At 48.6% G+C, this 22,250-nt stretch overlaps 1 protein-coding gene across 3 annotated transcripts in view; it reads left to right on the top strand.

The window, feature by feature from the left end:
- LOC119404686 (cAMP-dependent protein kinase catalytic subunit 1) overlaps nucleotides 1-22,250 on the top strand; it is a 319,288-nt gene that overhangs the window by 202,594 nt on the left and 94,444 nt on the right. Inside the window, exons 1-2 of one of the 3 annotated variants that reach the window (XM_049418977.1) lie at nucleotides 908-1,252; nucleotides 11,286-11,414. The exons of 1 other annotated variant lie outside the window; for it this stretch is intronic. In XM_049418977.1, coding sequence (XP_049274934.1) covers nucleotides 1,024-1,252; nucleotides 11,286-11,414 — 358 coding nt within the window. In that variant the 5' untranslated portion in view covers nucleotides 908-1,023. Of the gene's footprint in view, nucleotides 1-907; nucleotides 1,253-11,285; nucleotides 11,415-22,250 lie in introns of those variants that run through there. One more of the 3 variants, XM_037671305.2, reaches the window with a different exon arrangement.

The following is a 22,250-nucleotide window of genomic DNA, read 5'->3' as shown; positions in this document are numbered from 1 at the left end:
AGTGGTGTTTGGTGCTTCGTACGAGACAATTCGTGCGTGAAGTCGTCGCCGTGGAGTTGTGACCGCCAGTGGACCGTACTTCGGGTAAATGTCGCAGCCGAGTCTCCCGCACGCATTAGACCTTCGTATCCTGTGAATCTTCGGTCACGCCTGTTAGGGCCGATCCAAAGTGCTCAGCTCCGTCCTCAGCTTTCTTTGACTCTGCAAGAAAAACAGGTCTTCCTGTTGCGAGGCCTAGCGATCGTCCACGAGAACGGTTTGTGGAAGGAACCGCAACCAGGTGAGGTTACGCAAGCAGTCCTCGCTGCCATTTCCCTCCGGGTGACACGCGAACGCAGCGAAAGACGACTTCTCGGAGTGGGACCCTGGTGCACCTCGAGCAACGCAGACGCGGCGCCCATTTGGGATTTTTCTGACACGGGCGGTCCACCAACCCGCCAGCCAAGAGGAAGACTCCCGCTACACAGCGCGTCGAGCCCGGCTGGAAAGAGCGGGGGGTGGCAGCACTGTGAGCGACGGCTTTTCTGAGTTGCATCGCCTTACGAGGAAGGCTGATACGCGGCAGGAAACTGAAAAATCACTCTTCCACTCCCTCCCTCCCCTGCTCGCTCGTCCGTGTTGTGTGTCGAAGGGCGTAGCAGTCGGAATTGGTGTCGCCTAGTGCTTGGCTTCTGACACGAGGAGGAAGAGGACGAAGAAGGAGGCGAAAATTCAGCAAAAGTCACCCGACGAGAGTAAAAAAATAAACTAGAGGCCGCAGAGTCGGCGTTGAGGTCTCGTGCAGCACCACCTCCGACGTCCTCTCTCCGAAGCCGTGGTGCTGCGATTGGTGTCGCGTAGTGTTTGACAGGAGTCAAAAAAAGGGGGGAGAGGAAGAAGAAGAAGAAGAAGAGCGAGTGGCCGCTTGGCGCGCTGGCCGTTGGAACGCTCGAGCCGGCCGCCGACGGACGGCGGCAGGCGCATCGGCATGGCGACGCGCACGACCGTCCCGGCGGCGGCGGCGGAGGTGGTCTGGTGAGCAAGATGCGCAAGTGGTTCGGCAGCAAGAACAAGCAGAACGAGCCGGGAGCGCAGATAGCCACCGAGAAGAGCGGCCATCCCAGCAAGGTGTCCTCGCCGACCGGTAACCTCGCGTCACCGCACCAGCCACAGCAGCAGGCCGGCGTACAGCCGCGACCTGCCAACACCGGTCGGAACACCAGCTTCAGCTCGCCAGACGCGTCCGAAGAGGACACGCAGACTTCCGCTCGATGTAAGCCACAACCAACTGTCACTCTCAAGCAGTAGCGTAGCCAGAAACGTTTTTCTAGGGGGCAGGGGGGAAAGCGGTTTCAACCATACTTTATGTATGCCCGTGCGTGCGTTTGTATGTGTGCCTGTATAATACACGTGCAAACTTCAAAAATTAAGGGGGGGGGGGGCTCTTGAGCCCCCCTGGCCATGCCAGTGTTTACAAGAGTAGCAGTTTGGTTGAGTTCGTATCCTATAGCGCTCACGCTGTCGTCTTGTCCTCCCTTCTATCTCTACCTTTTGTTTAATTTTACTCCGAGTTGCGCTAAACACTCGCAACTTTCATTCACTGAGATCTGCGAGCATCGTGCTGAGCGCTACGCTGCCGTTAGCTCGCGTAGTTTCTTCTTAATGAGGCCCTGTGTTCAGTTGAACTGCACATTACGGTCTGAATCACACTTGTCTAGAGCAGTCGAGCGCGTGGCTCTGTACGCTGGCGCCGTCCGCAGCTGCTACCTCGCTTTAGCTACAAATCTTCCGTCCATGCTGGAATTATAGCACAAGGACCTAACATGCGGTAAACATTTGGTATCATTACGGCGTCGGTCTCTGCTTATTTCTGAAAAAAGAAAAACGACTGCAGAAGCGGCCGACTGGTTGCTCTACACAAGTGTGATTCTGACCGTACATAGCGTATTTTGGGAAAAGCCGGAAATATAAAGTGAAGGCTCCCTTCCGAAGCAGCACCAATATTCAGCATTTCCTTGTGTCTCGTAGTTGAATGGCGCTGACTGTACGTACAGGCGTTCAAAAGTTCCCAGGCCACGCTGCCATATGATAGCGGCCTGGGAACTTTTGACCACCCCTGTACGTACATTTACCTCTGGAATTGCAAGCAGCTCGTACGTCGTGATGCCGTCGCCATCTGTCAAGCGGATCGAGTTGCCTAGCACCGCTTATCGGTCGAGGATAGTCGGCGCTGAAAACATCTCGCTGCATCTGCGAGGTCATTCCGCTAAGAAAATAGTTTCTTTTCGCTGTCAAGGACGCTGCACACGGCCCATAGGAGGGCAGTTGCAGTTATGGCAGCCTGCTTTTATGTATGTTTTGCGTGAATTGCTTGTGTAGCCGCCAGAATGCCCGTTGAAGTTGTTGTATTCGTGCTAGATATTGTGAAGCAATGTGAATTTTAATTGATCTGCATGTGTTCGAGTCCATAAGAGTGCGCTGCCCCCCCCCCCCCCCACACACACACACACAAACTTACTCCTCTCGAACTTGCCCACGGTGAATACGGCGGAGTATAGTTTCGATGTTCTTGCTGGTTATGGTACATCGACCATAACAGCTGTTCCAGAGGAGCTTTGAGTAGGTCTAGTTCCATAATAACAAGCAAATGCGTAAAATCTTTCCCTCATGTATGAGTGATATTGATAGGATGGCACGGGCCGGCTGTGGCTTCGTACCCCTGACCCTCAGGAAAAAAAAAAAGTTGTATCGGTGAGTGCGCGCCCCGAAAACGTTTGCCGGTTGAGTTTCTCCCGTCGATGGTCGTTCGTCACGTCACACACCTCTAGCAAACGTGCTCTTCCGCAAGAGGTGGCCGGATGTTGTGGAACCCCTCCGCATGCTGTGTTGATGACACGCGTCTACGGAAACTGAATGACGTCTCTCTCTCTCTCTCTCTCTTTCTCTGTGTGTGTGTACGAAATGCTCGTATTTGCACACTTGAAAGCACCCTTCAGCGCAGAAAATGGTCCATTTCGTTCACGCCGCGTCGGGAGATAGCACACGCGAGCGACGTTTTGACGAGAAGAGTGGTTTCTCTTGGTGTAGACTGACGGTAAACAAGATAGCGTACAGCGTCACGGTTATTTTTCTTGGCTTTATATTTGGTGTACACCGTGTGTAAGTGTCGCCCTTGAAGAGCGACTCACGTCACTCGATCTCTTACCGGTCTGTTCACTCGCTGGAAATGCGTGGAAGAGCGTCTGAGTGATTGCGCGTGTGTGTTTACGCGCATGTGAATGTCATGCGTGGTGTATCTAAAAGCGCAGGCTTCCACGTTCAAACTATCAAGCGTTTCCAGACAGCCTTCTTGCATTATCAAGGTCAGGATGACTGCAGTTTTAATGCCTTCCCCAGCTGACTGCAAATGCATGACTCGTCGCCTTCATGACCGTTACGTCACTCTCAGTCCGCGCACAAACTCACTTAAATAGCTTTTTTTTTTTTCTTGCGCAGTGGATAGTTGCAATTCGTTGCCGGCTCTATGGTCGTTCCTTGAAAATGCGGGACTTCATCGAAAAAAAGAAAAAGATCTTTAGTGTTTCGAACCACCTTGCTCACGTTCTTGCTTTTTTTTAGCCAATGATTTACTAGTGCTATTTCGTGTCTCATCTAGTTCGTTTACCATGCGTTCAATCATTTTTTTCAATCTTTGTCTCTCTTCTCGTTCCTGCTATAACACATTAGGGCTGCGGTGTTTAATGAATAAATGAATAATGAAAAAATCAAATAAATAAGTAAGCTTTAGCTACGAGGCACACTGTGCGTTGTTGCCGACGTCCGCTCATACGGTGCTGATTATTTCGTCTTGCTGGTGTTCACTGAAGTTCTGGAGTACTGCTCAACTTACCGCTAATATCGAGTCGGCCTCGGCGACTGGTGCTTTTTGACTATACGGTCGTACTAGTTCTTGGAATATTTTACGCGCAAATAATTATATGCGCAAGAGGCGATTTTTATGATACCGCCAGATCCGTATAAGATCGACTTTACGGCATAATAAAAACCATATCCTATACTCACTCACTCACTCGCTCACTCACTCACTCACTCACTCACTCACTCACTCACTCACTCACTCACTCACTCACTCACTCACTCACTCACTCACTCACTCACTCACTCACTCACTCACTCACTCACTCACTCACTCACTCACTCACTCACTCACTCACTCACTCACTCACTCACTCACACACACACACACACACACACACACACACACACACACACACACACACACACACACACACACACACACACACACACACACACACACACACACACACACACACACACACACACACATGCGCGTATATATATATATATGCGATCTAGCGGTTTCATTTGACTGGCATGTTATGACAACTTATTAGTTAAACATAAAACATAAAGCAAATGTGGTGAGGCCGTTTGTCATGCAACTGTCATACCCGATGCCTGTGGGCGTAGAGTAACGCGAAATAATAACTTCATATGCTTTTTATTTATAAATCTACAATCATCAATGGTCATATTAGCATGGTTGTACAACGAGATGATGCATCAATGGCAAGCATGTTGTACAAAATTCGGTGCTTACTAAGAGACAGAAAACTAAACTGTAGTGACATAACATTGGAATATCGTGGCAGAAAATTGTTCGTACGCTTAGATATAAAAGTAACCTGGAATAATCGCGGTAATCAATAATATAACTATTACAGCGCATTTAACTACATTAAGGTATGCAATAGCTACATTAATATAATTTTAGAGTATACATCGTAGATACAGTTTAGCAGCATTGCGAAAAAAAAGTAATAAACCTACAGATGCACACCGAGCGTGAAACAGCGTTCAAGAGCGTGACAACTGCCTGGAGTTGCCTTCCCCACCACCTTCTGCAGCTCTTTGTTATGGCTGCACTCGCCCTCTGGCTTGGTTGTACCCCCCCCCCCCCTCTTTTTTTTTCTTCCTTTTTTTTTCTTTCTTTGCAGCTTCCTTTAACTCTGACATGGCAGACCCGAACGTGGTTGCAAACTTTCTTGAAATGTGGCAAGGGCTACACTTCTCTACTTTCGAGTTTCTCTCTTTCCAGGCAGAAATTACCAACAGCAACAGACGCGCCACAGCTGGACATGACGTCATCACTAACCCCTTAAAACTAACACGCCAGGGATGACTAGGCGCCTTTGACAAAGATAGGTCCCCTATCGAAACGTCGGCCAGCCTGTTCTGAGGCACTTTCTCCTGTTTTGAAACTTATCCCAGACAATTTGAAAGCATGTTGTAGTTTTTAAACTTCGAAGATTACATGTAACAAACCGGAACACCAGATAACGATAAAAAAAGGGCGGTTCAATGAAAGAAATGTTTCTCATGTTTCTAGATGCAAAGAAAATGCTGGTTATGACTGTACTGTCACCGCGTTCTGACGACTCGTAGTATATAAAATCGGTACACATCCCAGATCACCGAATCCGTTCACCGGGATTATGTGCTGCAAACCGTAAAGTTTCATAATACTACACAAGAGGGAAATCTGGCGCTGATGTCTACGGGAGCTACAACGAATGGCACTTCAGCCAGCATAGGAATGATGGGTAGTGCATTTATTTTCCTAAGCTTCGTTCTTTCGGCTCTGTGTGGCTTCGTGTGGCCTGCAGGTACTTTGTCGAACGAGCAAGTTCACGTTCTGCAGAAGTTCAGCAGTCCCACTTCACCACCTTGACCCTTTTAGGCTCACCAACTCAAATCAGCTCACGAGGTTCACAACGAGCGGTTCTTTTATCCGAAACAAAAGTCAAAGCACCACAATAAACAAAGCATTCGAAGCCGCAAGCACGAAGAATAGCCAAATCCATGTACTACCCATCATTCCCATGGTGGTAGAACTATTTCGGTGCCAGAGGACCCTCTTGTAAATATTGTAAGAAATTCTGTGCTGCAAACATCACGGCTGTGTAATCTATTTGTCCCGCAAGTCACGTATAGCGATAAAATAGGAAAGCGAGAAACGCCTTTTTACTGGGCATAGCTGGTCAAACTATTTCGCTGCAGCATTGGCGAGGATTCAGCGTGGAAAAGTTTTTCTCAACTCCGTCAGCGGGCGTGCGATGCGGGCGACCTCGACTGCCTCAGTGAAAAATCCCTCTCTGCATTGCATCCCTCGTAATAATGAGCCCAACGCCGATTCCGCCCGAACGCCAGCCAGTAGATTCGGTTGCGCTTGCTGCCGGGTAAGAAGGCTTTTAATCTGCTTTTGCGCATAGCTGCCGTCCTTCCGCCATCAGGCTGCGGCCTCGACCGCAAAGGAGAGAAAATAAAAAAAAAATTAAAACGCCGGCGCTTCCGCGCCGAGTGATATAGCCGGCTCGTTATCGGCGAGAAAGCCGCTTGCGTCGCTTGGGCCGCCTTGGCGCGTTCCTTTAATGGCGCTGCGATGGATCCCGACGCGGAGGTCTCGTTGTGCAGTGCGCCCAAGGCCGAGAATACCGGCATTGCTTGTCCTCTTAAAGGGACACTAAAGAGAAAAACGAGTTTTTTCATATTAGTAAATTACAGTGTTACAATTCCAATATCACCATACTTGACGCGAGAAGATGCTTGGTAAGAGAGAAAACGCGCAAAAAAAAAAAACGCTGGTGGTGACGCCACTTTGAAGTTCCCGCACCAATAACCGTGACGTCGTAAATTTTGACGGCGTCTACTAGGGCGTACGTAGTTCCTAATCGGAAAAAAAGAATGATGTACACTGTCCTTGAGGGGCCCATAGACTTAACATACCAAGTTTCAGAGTGTTTCGTCGAGCAAATGTCGCCAAAATCTGAAAAATACATATTGAAATCCGTGACGTCACGCTCGGCGATTTCGGCGCGAAATTTGAAAATGAGACTTTGGCCTTGATTTTATTGTCTATTAATAAGGCTATGATGGTGAAATTGACAACATTAGAGTTCTAAGAGTAGGATTTATCAATCTAAACCATATCGTTGTCGCACTTTTGTGTCCCTTTAAAAGCCGCAGCGCGCATCTGCGAGCTTCTCCGTGTGCGTCGCATCGGAGCTCAGATAACCTGTACGTCAGCTTTGGCTTCAGGTGTAGTCAACCACAAAAGTTTACAGACCACGTGGGCGCGTGCAAAACTGTCTTGTTACCCGCCACGGTGGTCTAGTGCTTACGGTGCACGACTGCTGACCCAAAAGTCACGGGATCGAATTCCGGCCGCAACGGCCGCATTTCGGTGCAGGCGAAATGCTGGAGGCCCGTGTACTTAAATCTAAGTGCACGTTAAAGAACACCAGATAATCGAAATTTCCGCAGCCCTCTACTACGGCGTCCCTCTTAATCATATCGTGGTTTTGGGACGTTAAAGGCCAACAATTAGGATGATGATGTGAGGCTGAACCATTTATATCGGGCGGGCAAGTCTCATGTGCCCTAGCCAGAGAATCCATAAAATAAGAAAGAAACTAAAGAACATAGATACACACACACACACACACACACACACACACACACACACACACAACATATTACTGTCTGTCCGCGCCACCTACAGTCGACCGCAGCGCTGTGCCGGAAATTGGTCTTCGTGTACAGTTACATCAATATTCAGTCACTGGTACATCAATCTTCCCCACCCCCGGTGTAGAGTAGCAGGCTAGAGCATAATATCGCTCAGGCCGACCTCTCTGCCTTTCTATAAATAAACCTCTCTCTCTCTCTTTCTACTGCTGCTCAGCGCATCGTTAGTTGCTTGCTTTCACGCAAAGCGCTTATCTGCAGTATGATCGTCACACTTCTGCTTTGAAAGCAGGGTCAAAGCTATCCCGGCGTGCCTCGAATGGTGTGGCGTAGGGTCGATATCGCTTTGTGAGAAAGATTGCGACTGATAGCAGGCACTCTGATAGACTGCTCTCGAGACAGGAGCAGGTGCCCTCGGCTGCCCAAGAGCGCGTCGCGTTAGAAAGTAAAAGTGGAAAAATGTTATTGTCGAGTGAGGAAATAGCCAGGTCATAGATTAATAATATCTGGGGTTTAACGTCCCAAAACCACTGTATGATTATGAGAGACGCCGTAGCGGAGGGCTCCGGAAATTTAGACCACCTGGGGTTCTTTAACGTGCACCTAAATCTAAGTACACGGGCCTCAAACATTTTCGCCTCCATCGAAAATGCGGCCGCCGCGGCCGGGATCCGATCCCGCGACCTTCGGGTCAGCAGTCGAGCGCCATAACCACTAGACCACCGTGGCGGGGCAGGTCATAGATTAACGGTCTTGCGCGTAGCGCTGCTGTCGATTGCCGCTGACGTAGCGGAAATGTCACGAGGAGGCTCTTGGCCACGCGCTCGCTTGGTCCGTAAACTTTTGTGGTTGACTGTACCTGCGGCCTCGAAGCCGTGGGTGCGACAACCACGGACGCGTGCGCAGACTGATCATTACGAGGTCTGAACACCAAGGATCACCTGCTCTGTTTCAAGGGGCGCTTTCTGACTAAGTGAGACTGCTGAACGCCACCGTACAGAGCCACAGTTCTGAAACCGATGTCGCAACTATACACGCGAGAAATCGCGTAACTCACATCAAGTGAGTGCCTGTATAGCCGATTGGTAGACGATTTCCCGGCTCTGCGTTAACGCAAAACGACGGCGCACCCGCATGCGCGGAAGTTAGCGTTGTGCTGCTGTCGCATGGCCTCTGAGCCGGATGCGCATTGGGCAACGGTATTCCGCACGCGCATCTGATCTGCACAAAGCGCGCTCAACGATCGGCCTTTTATCGGTGCACCACAACCGACGCCTGATGGAGAGCTCTTCTGCGACACTATTGTCCCGATTACCCTAACGTGTCTACGAAAAAATTCTAGCACGTTTGAAGATATCTGTGTTGACTCGACCAGGTGGTGTCCGTGCTTGTTTCGATGACGGCGTTCCGGCAAAATCTTTAAAGGGGATATTAAAGAGGAAAACGATTTTCCTCGTATTAGTACGTTACTTTTTCACGATACCAAAAACACCGCACTTGCTGCGAGAAGCCGCTCGGTAAGCGAGAAAATGCTCAAAAATAAAACTTCAAGTTTGAAGTTCCCGCATCAGTAGCCGTGATGTCATAAATTTTGAGGGCGTCTACAAGGGCCTACGTAGCTCCTAATCGTTAAAAATAATGTGCATTGTCCACTGAGGGAGCCAGAGGCTTAACATACCGAGTTGAGCCAGAGGCTTAACATACCGAGTTTCGGGAAATTTCGCTGAGCCATTGTGGGGCCAAAATAAGAAAAATACACTCTGAAATCCGTGACGTCACCATCGGAGATTCTTAAGGGAAATTTAAAAGTGAAACTTTTGGCATTGACTTTCTCATCTATAGTGGTGAACCTATAATGGTGAAATTAAAGACGCTAGAGCTTTCAGGGGATAATTTTTCAGCAGCTTACTGTTTCACATTCGTGTCCCTTTAAGCCGTCCTCGTTGGCGTCTCTCCTGCGTGGAACAACTCACCAGCTTTGCCGTAGTGCACGCAACTCGTGAGGCCTAGGTGCGTACGTATTACGCTTTTCGGGACGCATTGTCGCAAAGCGTTCCGCGCCCTTTGGCAATCGGTAGATGCGTTCCGCTTGTCGCCGTGGCACTGTGTGCGGGTCCGTGCTCTTACCGCGTTTGCCGCGGCTGTGTGTTTACCTTCGCCTCGCGAAAAACACCTTTCGCCTGTTGAATCTGAGGCTTGGAGAGTGGATTTACGCGGAAAGCCCCGTTGATGCTGCTTGCCGCTCACGTGCGTTCGGTGAAGAACGAGTTGCCCACGCTGGCAGGGTACCTCGGCTGTACCACAGACGCTTGTAAGGTGTTGGAAACGTTCTGCAACTGGGCCACTACGCAGATGACGTGGCCGACCGGAGGTAGGAATTCTGTTGGGATTCGTTTCGTAGTGGCATATGTGGCGCTCCTGCGAGAACGCTGGCAAGTTTTAGGCGAGAGTGCGTGGTGCTTTGCTCGAGTATTATTATCTTGTTCTCTAGATTGTCTGTATTGTTCAACTAAGGCGTGATGCAGGAGCCGCCTAACTCTCTTTATCAGTGTTTCTGACCATCAGTGTACTATCGTGGCAAATGGCCTCGAATCGCACGCAGAGCGATTCGTGGCGACCGCCATTGGAGGCAAAGTGCAAAGGGTGCCACGGTGCCCGCCTCGCCATTGCTCGTAAAAAACGGCAGCTGATTTGGCATCACGGGCTACTCGCTGGTATGCCAAGAGGGTATGGCTAAGAGTATCAGCGGTTGTGCCTGGCAGTGCTGACTATAGCTCCAGGCAATCTATCGCTCTTCAACGTATCCATGAAGAGCCACTGGCGCGGTGAACGCTTGAATAATACTGAAACGATGAGCCATATTAGAGAAGGCAAGGAATTTGTCTCCAGGCCACGCGTGTCGCGATAGGGAACATCAGCGAAATATTACGCAGCCGAGAAAACCAAATAGGAGGCGGGTCACAAGAAGCCGTTTCGTCGTGCTCTTTCCCACTGATGCTAGCTTGGCGCTCCAGCTGCAAGCGTTGAACCGTCCGCTTTGCGGCACAGTGCGCTGCCAAGAGCGTTACGCATACTTAGCCTTTCGTTTTGTTCCTGTGGGTGAGCGAATATTTTGACCAAGTGACCAATATCGCGTGGCACGGACGTCGATATTGATACACGGCCGTACACGTATACGCCGCGCTTCCGTATTCGATATACGTTAGCAGACTTTAAAGGTCCCCTAAGCAACCTCTGAAAATACAAAAAAAAGAGCGTGTTATTCTTTCCTGGCGTTTCCCGTCTTTTGGGCACAACTGCTACGCCAGCTCAGGCTGTCCACATGACGCCATGAGGAAATAAGCTCTGGATTGGTCCATATAGAAGGAAAATCAGATGCGAATTGTCTCCTACCTTTGTTTTCAATGCAGTCGCACGCCCGTTCTGCCTTGTCTCGCATGGCTATCGTGTGCGATCAACTGATTTCACTTCGTCTTGTGCGTTTTCGACTGCGCAAGCGCAGATAGCGTGTAGCCGAAAAGCGCGAAATCCTGATAGCCTCAACGCTTACTTAGTGATGACACTGTTTACGTGTTTTATGAAGAAATAAGTGACGAGGAGGATATAGCGCCTGTAGGAAGGGAAGGCGAGAAAGTTCTCGTCTTTGAACTCGCAGTAGTTTAGGAGCCCTTTAAGCGTCTCTGTAACTTCTGACGATGACTGTATCGCTTTTGTTCGAGAATATAACTGAGCGAAGCGTGTGCGCGCCCGGTGTGCAGCCAGTACCGGGACAGCAGTCACGCTGGCTAGCGGCAAGGTCGAACGGCGGCGATCCGTCGACTCCAAGAAGTCGGCTCGCCACAGTGCTACGCGGGATCCGGCCATTCTTTGGGACGGCCGCGTCACCTGTGAGTCCCGCAGGCCTGTTCTTTCTCTCGCTCTTCTCTGCGCGGGACTTCGAAGGTAACGCTTGTGAACGCCGCGAACGACGTCTTTGTGAGAGGCCTGTCCACAGTTTTATCTGGACATGCGATGCGACCGTCTCTCACAGCTGATAACGCATTCTGTCTCTTCATCTGGGCATCCTTTAGCTGATAGCTCTCACGAGTGCTGACACACATTTTCCGTGTTGTAGTGTCTCCACTCGCCCGCAAAAGGGACTGCACCTACCTAGCAAGTGTGGCGGCGGGAAAACGCGTTATATTTAATCCTGAGGCTTTGTCTCGATCGCGTGGCTGAGCCTGGTGTGATTGACGTTATCGTGACTACACACATAAAACTTAATTGATAATGTTCAATAATGAGCATAGGTTTCATGACTTTTCCCAAATCAATCAATCAATCAATCAATCAATCCTTTATTTAAGGTGCCCAAAAACAAACGCTGGGGCCTTTTTGCTGGTGCGCGTGCACATACACACAAAAAAGCTAATAATGAATAGTAGTAGAAACAGTCTATAGGAGGAAAATACGAACCAAAAAGAGGGAAAATGTAAAAACAATGTGAGTACAGCAGGGACAAATACAATAGCACAACACGAGAAATGTAGGAGGACACTGATAAACGCAATTCACTTACTGTTATGCACCTACGCTGAAAGACGGAGAAAAGGATTTGTGCAATGTCCGTCACTGTGTTAAAACAGCGCGAATCTGGGAACAAAAACGACGAGTGCGAGCTATGAAAAACGTCAATATCAAAAGTATTGAAAGACCCTGCTACAACTGAACATATCAGGGCAGCAGGTTATGACACCCTGAACAAGCTTGAAAAGAAATAGCACACCAGCGCGATTTCATCGGCAATGAAGGGATGGCAGTGACGATAATCCAAAGGTCTTAGTGCTGGCACAAGCGTCTAGCAAAAAAACAAAAAAAAAAAACAAACAAACAAAAGTAATGATAATAAACGCTATTGGTTCTACTCATAATTGCTTTAGCAATCACGGGACGAAGAGCGTTAATGTATAAATGTGGCATTGCATCAGAACGGTTAGTTGGTCGAGTTGGGGTGCGTGCATCTTGGAACAAAATAAACAGCGCGAAAAACAGCGCAAAAAACAGCGCCCGTGCTAGTCGTTCTTTGCTCGTACTCGCATAGCTGTAGGCGAAGGCGGGCGAATGTTCATCGCAGCGCCCCCCCCCCCTTTTTTTGTGTGACTGGGGTAGGAGGTGGGATCGCCCCCCTGCGCACGCCTATGCGTACTCGTTTTTCGCGCTGTTGTATTTCGTTCAAGACGCCACAGCAGTGGCTAATGGTTCTGAGCGGACAGCTACGCAAATTGTCGGAAGCAGTCTTTCATGAACCCAAAAAGGGATGCTGTCGAAGCCATATAGCGGATAGCGTGAGACAGCGCCCCCCCCCCCTTTTTTTTTCTATTCACTTTAATTCGATTTTCAACATCAGAATGCAGTGTGTTGTGGGCTGTTCTCAAGAAGCCTCGTAATTGGGCTTGGAGGCGCCCACTGGTCCTTCGCTTTCAATGCTCGCTCCTCTTCCCGAATCAGGCATTCGACTCCCGCTTAAATGCCCGTTCAGCGACTGGCACCGATCGTGCGACCAAGTTAGTCGCAAACGGTCACAAAGCGACTGCTTTGGGTCAGTCACTCGCCGCTTGATTTTTCAGTCGCACGACTGCAGTCACAAACCTCTGAACCAATCAGATGTGCAGGAACAGCACGTCAGATTATCTTAAGGGGCAACGTCTATGCGAGCCATTTCAGAGCAGACGTGAATTCAATGTGACGAAGGGTGTAGGTCGCACGCAGATGTGAACACCAATCGCGTATACACACCTTTGATCGCCAGTCGCAAATGGTCGCGCGACTGGTCGCAGATGTGAACGAGTCTTGAATCGTAACGCATCAGTTTGACTTGACCGAGTTGGTTATCGTGTCTCGAACGTCAACTTAAAGAAGCGCGAACAGAGGAGGACGGGAACAAGAAAAGAACCGCAACAAACACGAGTGCTCGTCCCGTTGTAGCGCTTTTCTATGCGCGTTGCTTCAGGTAATATTCATAACGCATCGTCCGACCAGCTGGTGTTAAAAGCACGTGCCTGTCATGCATTATTATGCCGTAGCGTGCGTAATAACATCTTTTTGATGCGAGCGAGCTTGGACGCGTCGATAACCGCTTGCCTCTTCAGCACGACGGCCGCATTGTGTGTGCACTCGGGATAACGGCGTGGGTTTCTTTGTATTTTGATTACAGCCCCTTTTGTTCTTCAGCTATCAATGTACAGCGGTATTCTCTCGCCGCTGGGGAAGATTGCACTCTGCGCTTGACTTCTGTGGAAGTGCATGACATTGCGGAGTGCTTGATATATCTATCGGATGCCCAACAATGGAGACCCAGTTCTGGCTTGTTCAACTGTTTTTATTCAATCGCTTCTTTTTCAGAGACTAGCGATCCTTGTTTTGTGATCTTTAATTCTTTCTTTTTTTTACTTAGCATTTTTCAATGCACTTGTTGTCAAGCGGTACCCACTTGAGCATGCAAATTCCGAATGGCGATTTCGGGTTTTACCGCTTACAGCTTGTGCGAAGTGAGGTGCGAGATTCTGCGCGCTGGTTTGCAATAACACCGTTTCACGGCGTCCTGTCTGAGACTTGTGAGAGGGCAGACTGAAGTTACCTCTAAAAGGTCATAGCGGCTAAACGCTACTGGCAAGCTGAAAAAAATGTTCATAACGCTAAATGCTCAAACGCAAAGGTATCTCTTGAAATTGAATACATCACATTCATGTCCGTACATTACACTTAATGGTTGATTAAACACGAATTCGGTGTTCCCTCTCATATTGCTCACGACTGTACATAAAGACACCCGCAATCCTAGCCTTAGTGATAGAGCGTTTCGGTAAGAAGTTCTTTTATCGGCTTTTCTTTCTTTTTCGCCGTGTGCATAGTATTCACTGGTGACGAAAAGGCGGCCAGATGTAACCATGTTTTGATACTGACAGCACTATCTCACGGCACTTTCAAGGCATTTTTTCCAGAACTGTTCATCTGAAAGCAACCTATGCGGCCTTGTTAAGTTCCAAGGCGTTTTCGTCCATTACGCCAATCCATGGGGCCGCAGTTATTTGCCTTATTTGCATTTCAATCGCCAATTGCAAGCTAAACATTCATATTTGGACAGCTTTTAGTAGTTCCGATTCGCTAGAAACTATTCTGCTCGAATTGGTATCCTGCAGTCATAGCGTACAGTTGGCGTCAGAAGTTTTAGAGGCTACTAGGTCTGAAAAAACTTCAAATTTCCAGGCAGTTTGTGACTGTATTCGGTCTAACTGCGTAGTACACGTTTAGCGCATTTTAGAACAGGCTGGGAATTTAATTGTTCAAGGCTGCCTGCCGAATAAACAGGCATGTTCAGCTTTTTCTTGTGTCTCGTGGCCTCTAAACTTTTTACGCTCACTTTAGGTGCACCTAATCTCGCTAATTTCCTTTATTCCCTGTATTTATGTTTGCATGCTTTCCTGCACTGCAAAAAATGTTTAAACGCATTTCTGTGTTCTACTGATATAGCTCCGTTTCTAGAGAGTAGACAAGTAAATTAGTTCGAATAATACCAACGTCATAAGTTTATATATAGAATGTCTCGTATGTGTCAGCGAGCACGCTTTTTAATTACCCGTGTAGTTCCTCAGCGTTGTGGTCTCGCAATATTTCGAGAGCGCAGGATAAATAACTTTCTCTCCTTTTCAGAATTTCAGAGATAATTCGCCCACTTTGAACCTTTTTCTTTTTCTTTTCGAAAACCTACTCGTGGAGATTAACGCGAGTGCTGACACGTGTGATTTCGCGGACGGCGCTCCCCCCCCCCAAAAAAATAATAATGTTCCAATCAAGATTAGAAGAAGAAGCTAGGCGCAACGCAACGATGGTCGATGACAGAGCGGCGACACAAAACGAGCGGCCGGTTTCATCCGGAGTGGCAGAGAAGCGAAGGGTGAGCGCACCGCCGAAGCCGCGGTCTCCTGACGTCATCGGTGACGTCGTATATCGCAACATCCGTGACGTCAGAAGCGAGAAGACCCGACTCGGAGATTCGATTGAGCTTCTGCACAGTTGGGTGCTCCCCGCGCAGGGAGATTGGGAGTGCGCGTTGTTTCGCGAGCGGATGTTTTTCTTTTGCGCGCGGCGGAGCTCCGCACATCGCTATTGGCCTGTTGGGAAAAATATCTCGTCAAAAGGTACTCCCGCCCGCCGGCGCAGCGAAACTTGCCTTTCCAGCCGACTATATCATTATTTTTGGAAGGCTGTCGGTCTGTCTGCCTAACAAGAATAAAATAAAGGAATAATAATAATAATAATAATAATAATAATAATAATAATAATAATAATAATAATAATAATAATAATAATAATAATAATAATAATAATAATAATTTTATTTACATAACACAAATACATGGTGGTGATTCTCGCTATATGCCTCCATGGTCATTGTGTGTAGCCTAATGGCACGTATCCCGCGTCTGTTCGCTGGTCGCGATCATTTTAAACTACTTAGGGACATATGGAATTTATTTTGGGAGCTGTGGAAACCGACGCTTGGATCCACTATCGCAATATAATGTTCCGACCGTTCTATTCTCTGTCGGCAAGCTCTATCAGCCCTCTGAAAGTGCATTGTCGTCATCGCAGAATGCGTGTATAAGGTTCTATCTCTGTACTTCTCTCTCTATATGTGTGTATACATCTCTCGTTAGTTTTTGTGCCATGAGCCTTAATTTTTGTCTTTCTTAAGCAACAGCAGATACGTTTCAATGTAGAACGCATCGATTGTGTAGACCTGGACCACGAGGAAATAAATTTCGCGTCTAGGGATGTCGACGTTTCAGCGGTGACGTGAGGACGGCCGCTGGGAGCGGCTCCTTTTCTGATACGGAGGAGGTTGAGAGGGAGAGACGCGTTGGAGTTAGCGCTAGCTGCTGCTAGGCGATGACGCTGCAGTTGCTGCTAGGTCGTTAGCGATAGACACAAACGTTACTTATGTCTAACTTCCATCGAAAACACATTTAACGACGAAAGCTGAACGAGGTAAGCAGGGGCGTAGGCAGAAATTTTTTTCGGGGGGGGGGGCACCTCCTTTATCTGTAGTGGGGACGAGCAGGCAGATGTGGTCGAGTGTCGTTTTCTGCTCTGTATACTATGGCAAAAAAAAATTTCGGGGGGGGGGGGGGGGGGGGGCACGGGCCCGGTGTGCCCTAACGTGGCTACGCCCCTGGAGGTAAGTTTTTGACCGCAGGGGACGGGGCATTGCTGCGTTGTACTGAATCGTCAGCCATAATGTTTAGTACTGCGGCATCAGCGCGTTTTTTTTTTTTTTCCCTAAGCGTTCGTTACCCCTACGCTTCTGTGTAAATAGCCTCTTTATGTTTTTTTCTCACTATGTCCCACGTCACGATTGGCTCGCCTCTGCTTTGACATATTATAGTTTAAGAAGTTCCTTGTAAATGTGGGACGGGAATCCTTGGGAAATAGACGTTTGGAAATGCGGTACAAGAACGGTAGGATCAGCGATAACGCAAGACAAGGTGTAACAGAGAGGTCTTTCACCGTCTTTATAGGTTCCTTGTTTTCGCTGTGCAGCAAGTGCCTGAAATGATGGCGCGTACACTTGGAGCCATTTTACTTGCGCTGCGACTTTGACGCGACTTGCAAGGATGTAGAAGGTCACTGATTGACGCTGCTCTGTTAGGCTAATCAATAAACAGATGTTAATTAGGGTAAAAAAGAGAGCCTTTCTCGTACCGCTAAGTGCACACTATAGAAAAAAAAGAGCATGTGTTACTCTTTTCGGTGAGTCGTTACTTGCCACGTATATGACTCTCTTTAAGGAGACACGTTAACTCTCTTTTGAGTCCCATGACTCTCCCACGAGAGTATGACCTCCTAAAGAGAGTTTTAAGGAGAGTCATATACGTGGCAAGTAAGGACTCGCCGAAAAGAGTCAAAGGGCCTTTTTTTTCATAGAGTTGTTCATTCACTGATCAGTCAATCATTCGTCGCATAGGTTGGTCAAAACAGTTGATTAAGCTGTTTCATCAAGGATATTAACGCGTAGTGTAGCCACATTGTTCACGTTTTTGCAAGTTCACTCGGTATACATGGAGTGGTAGTTTAGAAACCCATTTCCTGGGCCGGTGTTCGGGAGCCATTTTGTCAGTGGGCGGCGCCATTCCTATTCCCCGGGCAAATGAGCTCAACACGAAAACTGAAACTTTACGAGCAGAGAGGCTAGAGAACCATTAAGTCACGCTATTAGCTATCAGTCCGCACTGTTCGCTTCAATTCGGAAAAATCTGCATATTCTGTACGCATGTGAGCTGCCTATTGCAGATGTCCACCCACGTTCATTTTTTCTTCCTGGCTTTGTATTCGTCATAATACTTGAAAATAGCACTTACTTCTCGTTGGGAATGACGAGGTACATTGAAACTGTCATTATTCGCTGTCTGTCTGAAATTCCCCATAACATATTGTCTAGAAAGGGTGAATGCTTCCCTATAGGATTTTCTCTTCGGGAAGCCATGCACACCACGCGTGTGCCTACGACTTCCTGCGTTGTCGTCCTCTGGCACTGAAACTGACCACGCCAAAGACGTGCACACTGCTTAGTGACAATCATCTTAACTGGTGACGTCAGAAGCGTTCTTACTGCCAACCTCTGGCAATCGAAATCTAAGCAAGCGCGCCTCACATTGAGGCGATATTTCATTGCGACGTTAAAACACTACCGAACTGTTTAATGGCGCTCAGGATAAGCCGTTACCGGGATAGGAGGGCACCTAATGTCATCCGAGTGCCGACTACATGGAGACATGCACCAGCCACGCATAAAAGTTTGCAGAAGCATTTCGTTACGCAAAAAAAGAACTTTTTCAGGGCCTAGCTGGTAATCTGTAGAAGACATAATTACTGCTGATCAGACTCATACACAACGCATGGAAAAAGCACAAACACTACGCTACGGGCAGTCGTGTCGGTATTTGCCGCTTGTGTCGTCGTGTTTGTATTTCTTCCTTGGTGAGCTCGGTGTGTTTCTTCCAGCTAGTAATAAGATCACGTGCTACGCGACGCCAGCTGGCAACGAAAGTGTTCCACGGTCGCCGTCATGGCTGCGAGCGGCGCTGGCGAACACTCCCAGTATTACACAAAACATAAATACCCAATAAAGTGGGCGGGAGGCCGCTGTAGCTCAAGTGGTAGAGAATCGGACGCGTTATCCGAAGATCGTAGGTTCGGTCCCTAACTGCGGCAAGTTGATTTTTCATCCGCTGTAATTCCTTTTCATTTATGTCAATTACTATACTACAACTAAAACATACCACTAATGTCCCTTATACCTTCCTAATGTATTATTAGGTTGCGTCTAACAAAAGAAACGAGCCCTCGATCAATACCCCCCTCTTTCGTTCCTTGGTGAATGTCTGATTAGTGGCAGTTATGTCTTCTAGCACGTGATGAGACACCTGGGTGTTCATCCTCTCCATCTAATTCAACTTGACGCAGTTCTCACGAGCCACTGTGAAAAAGACGTTCGTTTGCCGCGTCCACGTTCTTTGTACACCCTGGCATTAGGAAAGGCGCCGTCCTTTAAGCACTCGAAGAAAAAATCGAGTATTTGGGGAGTATTTCTTCCACACAATTATAATCGTCAACTACCTCGCGTACCGACCTTGCGTTATCACCGCGGTCCCAACACTTCCCGGTCACGAACGGCGTGCGCGCTATCAACGTGACCAGGCCCGTAGCCGGGGGGGTGGGGGGTGGGGGGAGACTAGGGACAACCCTCCCCAGAATTCTGACGGAGGGACGAAAATAAATAATAAAAATAAGTGTTTTTCTAAAATAGTCAAGGCCTTCTCAGCAAATGCCCCCCCCCCCCCCACCAAAAAAAAAAAAAAAAAAAATCCTGGATACGGGCTTGAGCGTGGCATAGCATTCTTGGTAGGAAAGTGGCGAGAGCCGGATTTTCAAGAAAGGAATCGCGAGCAAGCCAGCTGACGATTACGGTTGTGTGGCAGAAGTATTCCCCAAATACTCGATTTTTTTTTCTTCGAGTGTTGTAACGAACAGCCTCGTCGCACTACTGACTCGTGTGTGGCGCGACCGCGAATCCCAGGGTTCGCGTAGCGGCGGCGCAGACCGAGCGTGGTCGCCGGTTCGGACCAGAGGGGCCCCGCGCCGGTCCGACTCAGTCGCAGCCCTGGCTGCCATAGACAAAAAGCCTGCTCTCGGGCCCATGTCGCGTGGCAGGCGGCCTCAACCAGGCGGAACACGATCACCCGCCGCGGCCGGCGCCCACAGCAACGACAGCAAGACATGTGAGCGCTGCTCCGCACTGCGGCTTATCTCCTGACGCGTCGTCTTTCAAACGCAGATAGGCCACCGAAAGGTTCAGTATACTCTGCTGGAACCGCTTTAAGCGTAGCGTGCCAAATGTAACATAGCCTAACGCGGCAGCAACCGCTGTCTTAAGGACTGACACCTGTTATACAGTGAGCTCTCAGCTCTTGCCGTAAGTAGCGGGCGCAAGCGCTTATGCGGTTATATAGTTCTACATCTTACGATTACTCAACAGAGTTACATGTGGCATCTTCAAAAATGTTGCTATAACGTTTTGTCAAGTAGACTCGTTTTTCATATTCTTGCCTCGTAAGGTTGCACGGTTGTCAGTGCACCGTTAGAAGTCAAACAGCAGTCATGTGCCATGGTTCGTCGGTGCTTGGTGCATTCAAATCGTGATATCGAATACTGCATCATTGATAAGATGGGGCGTGCAGACCGAGTTGCGTTGTGAGCTACGGTAAGTCGCTTTCTTAACCTCTATTCGCGTTCGTATGCTAATGTTGAACGCATGTGAACTCGTACCGACCACTCTTAGGGGCAGAAGCCCAGTATGGCGACCACGACAGTGTAGAAATACTTATCCAGCATGTTATTTACAAATTTGTCAGTTCTATTAAGACGCTGATGCGGACAGATTCCCTCACATGTTTTGTGTTTGAAGAGCTGTGAGGTGTTCAAACCGTCTAGGGCACCAATATTTCGACACATTCTGATAGCGGGCATCGTCGGAACGGCATATGGGATCACTTACAGATGCTACAAGTGGCCTTAACTGCGCCGTTGTTTGAAGCCGTGCTCTGAACCAACGAGTAGTCGTCGTCTACCACACGGGGAGTGTCATGGTGGCGCCCCCACGCAGGCGTGTTTGCCGCGCGCGCAGCCATGTTGTACGCCTGGTCGAGCTTCAGATATCTGACTTTTCAATACCTGTACCATGAGCTGCCCGTTATAGTGTCCAGATAAGCCTCGACTCGTGCCCACATTCCTATGTTGCGTTCCGGGACAAAATTCAGAAAGCTTCTTGTTCCTAAATACTCGTTGCCATTGGCCAGTCGTCTCCGCGTATCATGTGACCAAAAAAAGAGAAAAAAAAATGTACGGGCCCTGATGAGCGCTCCCTGCAACTTACAGGGAGTATCTCAGTTAGACGGGGGGTGCCCAAACGGCCCGAGAAGTGTATCTTCCATAAGTATTTGCGGGCACTTCTCGATGCGAAATACCACGCGGCCCTGGCGACGCTTGGTGTGCTCTCTTGGCTGCGGCGACGAAGCGCGTTGGTGTCGGTATACATTCGCGATTTCTCGATGCCACTGCGGGCAGTGATTCTCGGGATACTCGGGTCCCTTGAATCGTTCGGCCGTGGGCCGCGTGGGGCGACCGCTTCCATCAGAAGCGGTTAGCCACGACCGTTTGGGCACCCCCCTTTTGAAGTGGTGAGCGATAGCCGATGTATACGCGGCGATAGCTACTTAGATGCGTATACCTCTGGACAACTTGGCGGTCCAGGTGCCGTCACATAAGCCTACCTGACCACTTGGAGAAAGATGTAGGTGTGACAAGTAGATGTGTACAGGTGTTGTGGAGAAATGAAAGTGCATATATCGTACTCTTTTAAAAAATGCAATGGTGTTTACTAACCTTGAGGTAGCATATGCTTGCCACAGCATTCACTGTCTATGCAGCAAATACAGTAACTATCGAATCATTAACTTTACTACCATGACAGAAATGTGAAGCGGTATGGTTGGTTGGTTTGTGGGGTTTAACGTCCCAACGCGACTCGGCCTATGAGTCGTCAAAGCGGTAATGCGGGCTAGTTGGTTGCTAGAAGCGGCAATCGTTTTTGCAGCGCAAATTATTAACACGAAGACACAAGAAAAGACACGAAGACAGGACGGACGCTAAACATCAACTCCATAATAATTATAATTCTTGGGGTTTTACGTCCCAGTACCACGATATGGTTGAGTGACGCCGTAGCAGAGGACTCCTGAAATTTTGACCACCTGAGGTTCTTTAATGTGCACCTAAATCTAAGTAAACCGGCCTCTAGCATTTTCGCCTCCATCGAAAGTGCGGCCGCCGCAGCCGGGATTCGATCCCGCGACCTTCGGGTCACCTGTGGAGCACCTTAACCACTAGACCACCACGGCAGTTAAACGTCAACTCCATCAAGACATTAAGTTGATCAAGCGTTTGTCCTGTCTTCGTGTCTTCTCTTGCGTGTGTGTTTATATTTCGCGCTGCAAAAAATGATTGCCAGTTCGGGCTATGAGAAACTTCGCATAATCATGTAAATTATAGTTTACCTAAATTTTCAAGTTTCGTATGTAGCAACCTTCACTAACCCTGAGACGCGTGCTAGTAACGACAACGTTAAC

Source organism: Rhipicephalus sanguineus, chromosome 9 (genome assembly GCF_013339695.2).
Source record: "Rhipicephalus sanguineus isolate Rsan-2018 chromosome 9, BIME_Rsan_1.4, whole genome shotgun sequence".
NCBI lineage: Eukaryota > Metazoa > Arthropoda > Arachnida > Ixodida > Ixodidae > Rhipicephalus > Rhipicephalus sanguineus.
The sequence above is the reverse complement of the archived record's forward strand: the minus strand, read 5'-3'. Positions and strand labels throughout refer to the sequence as shown.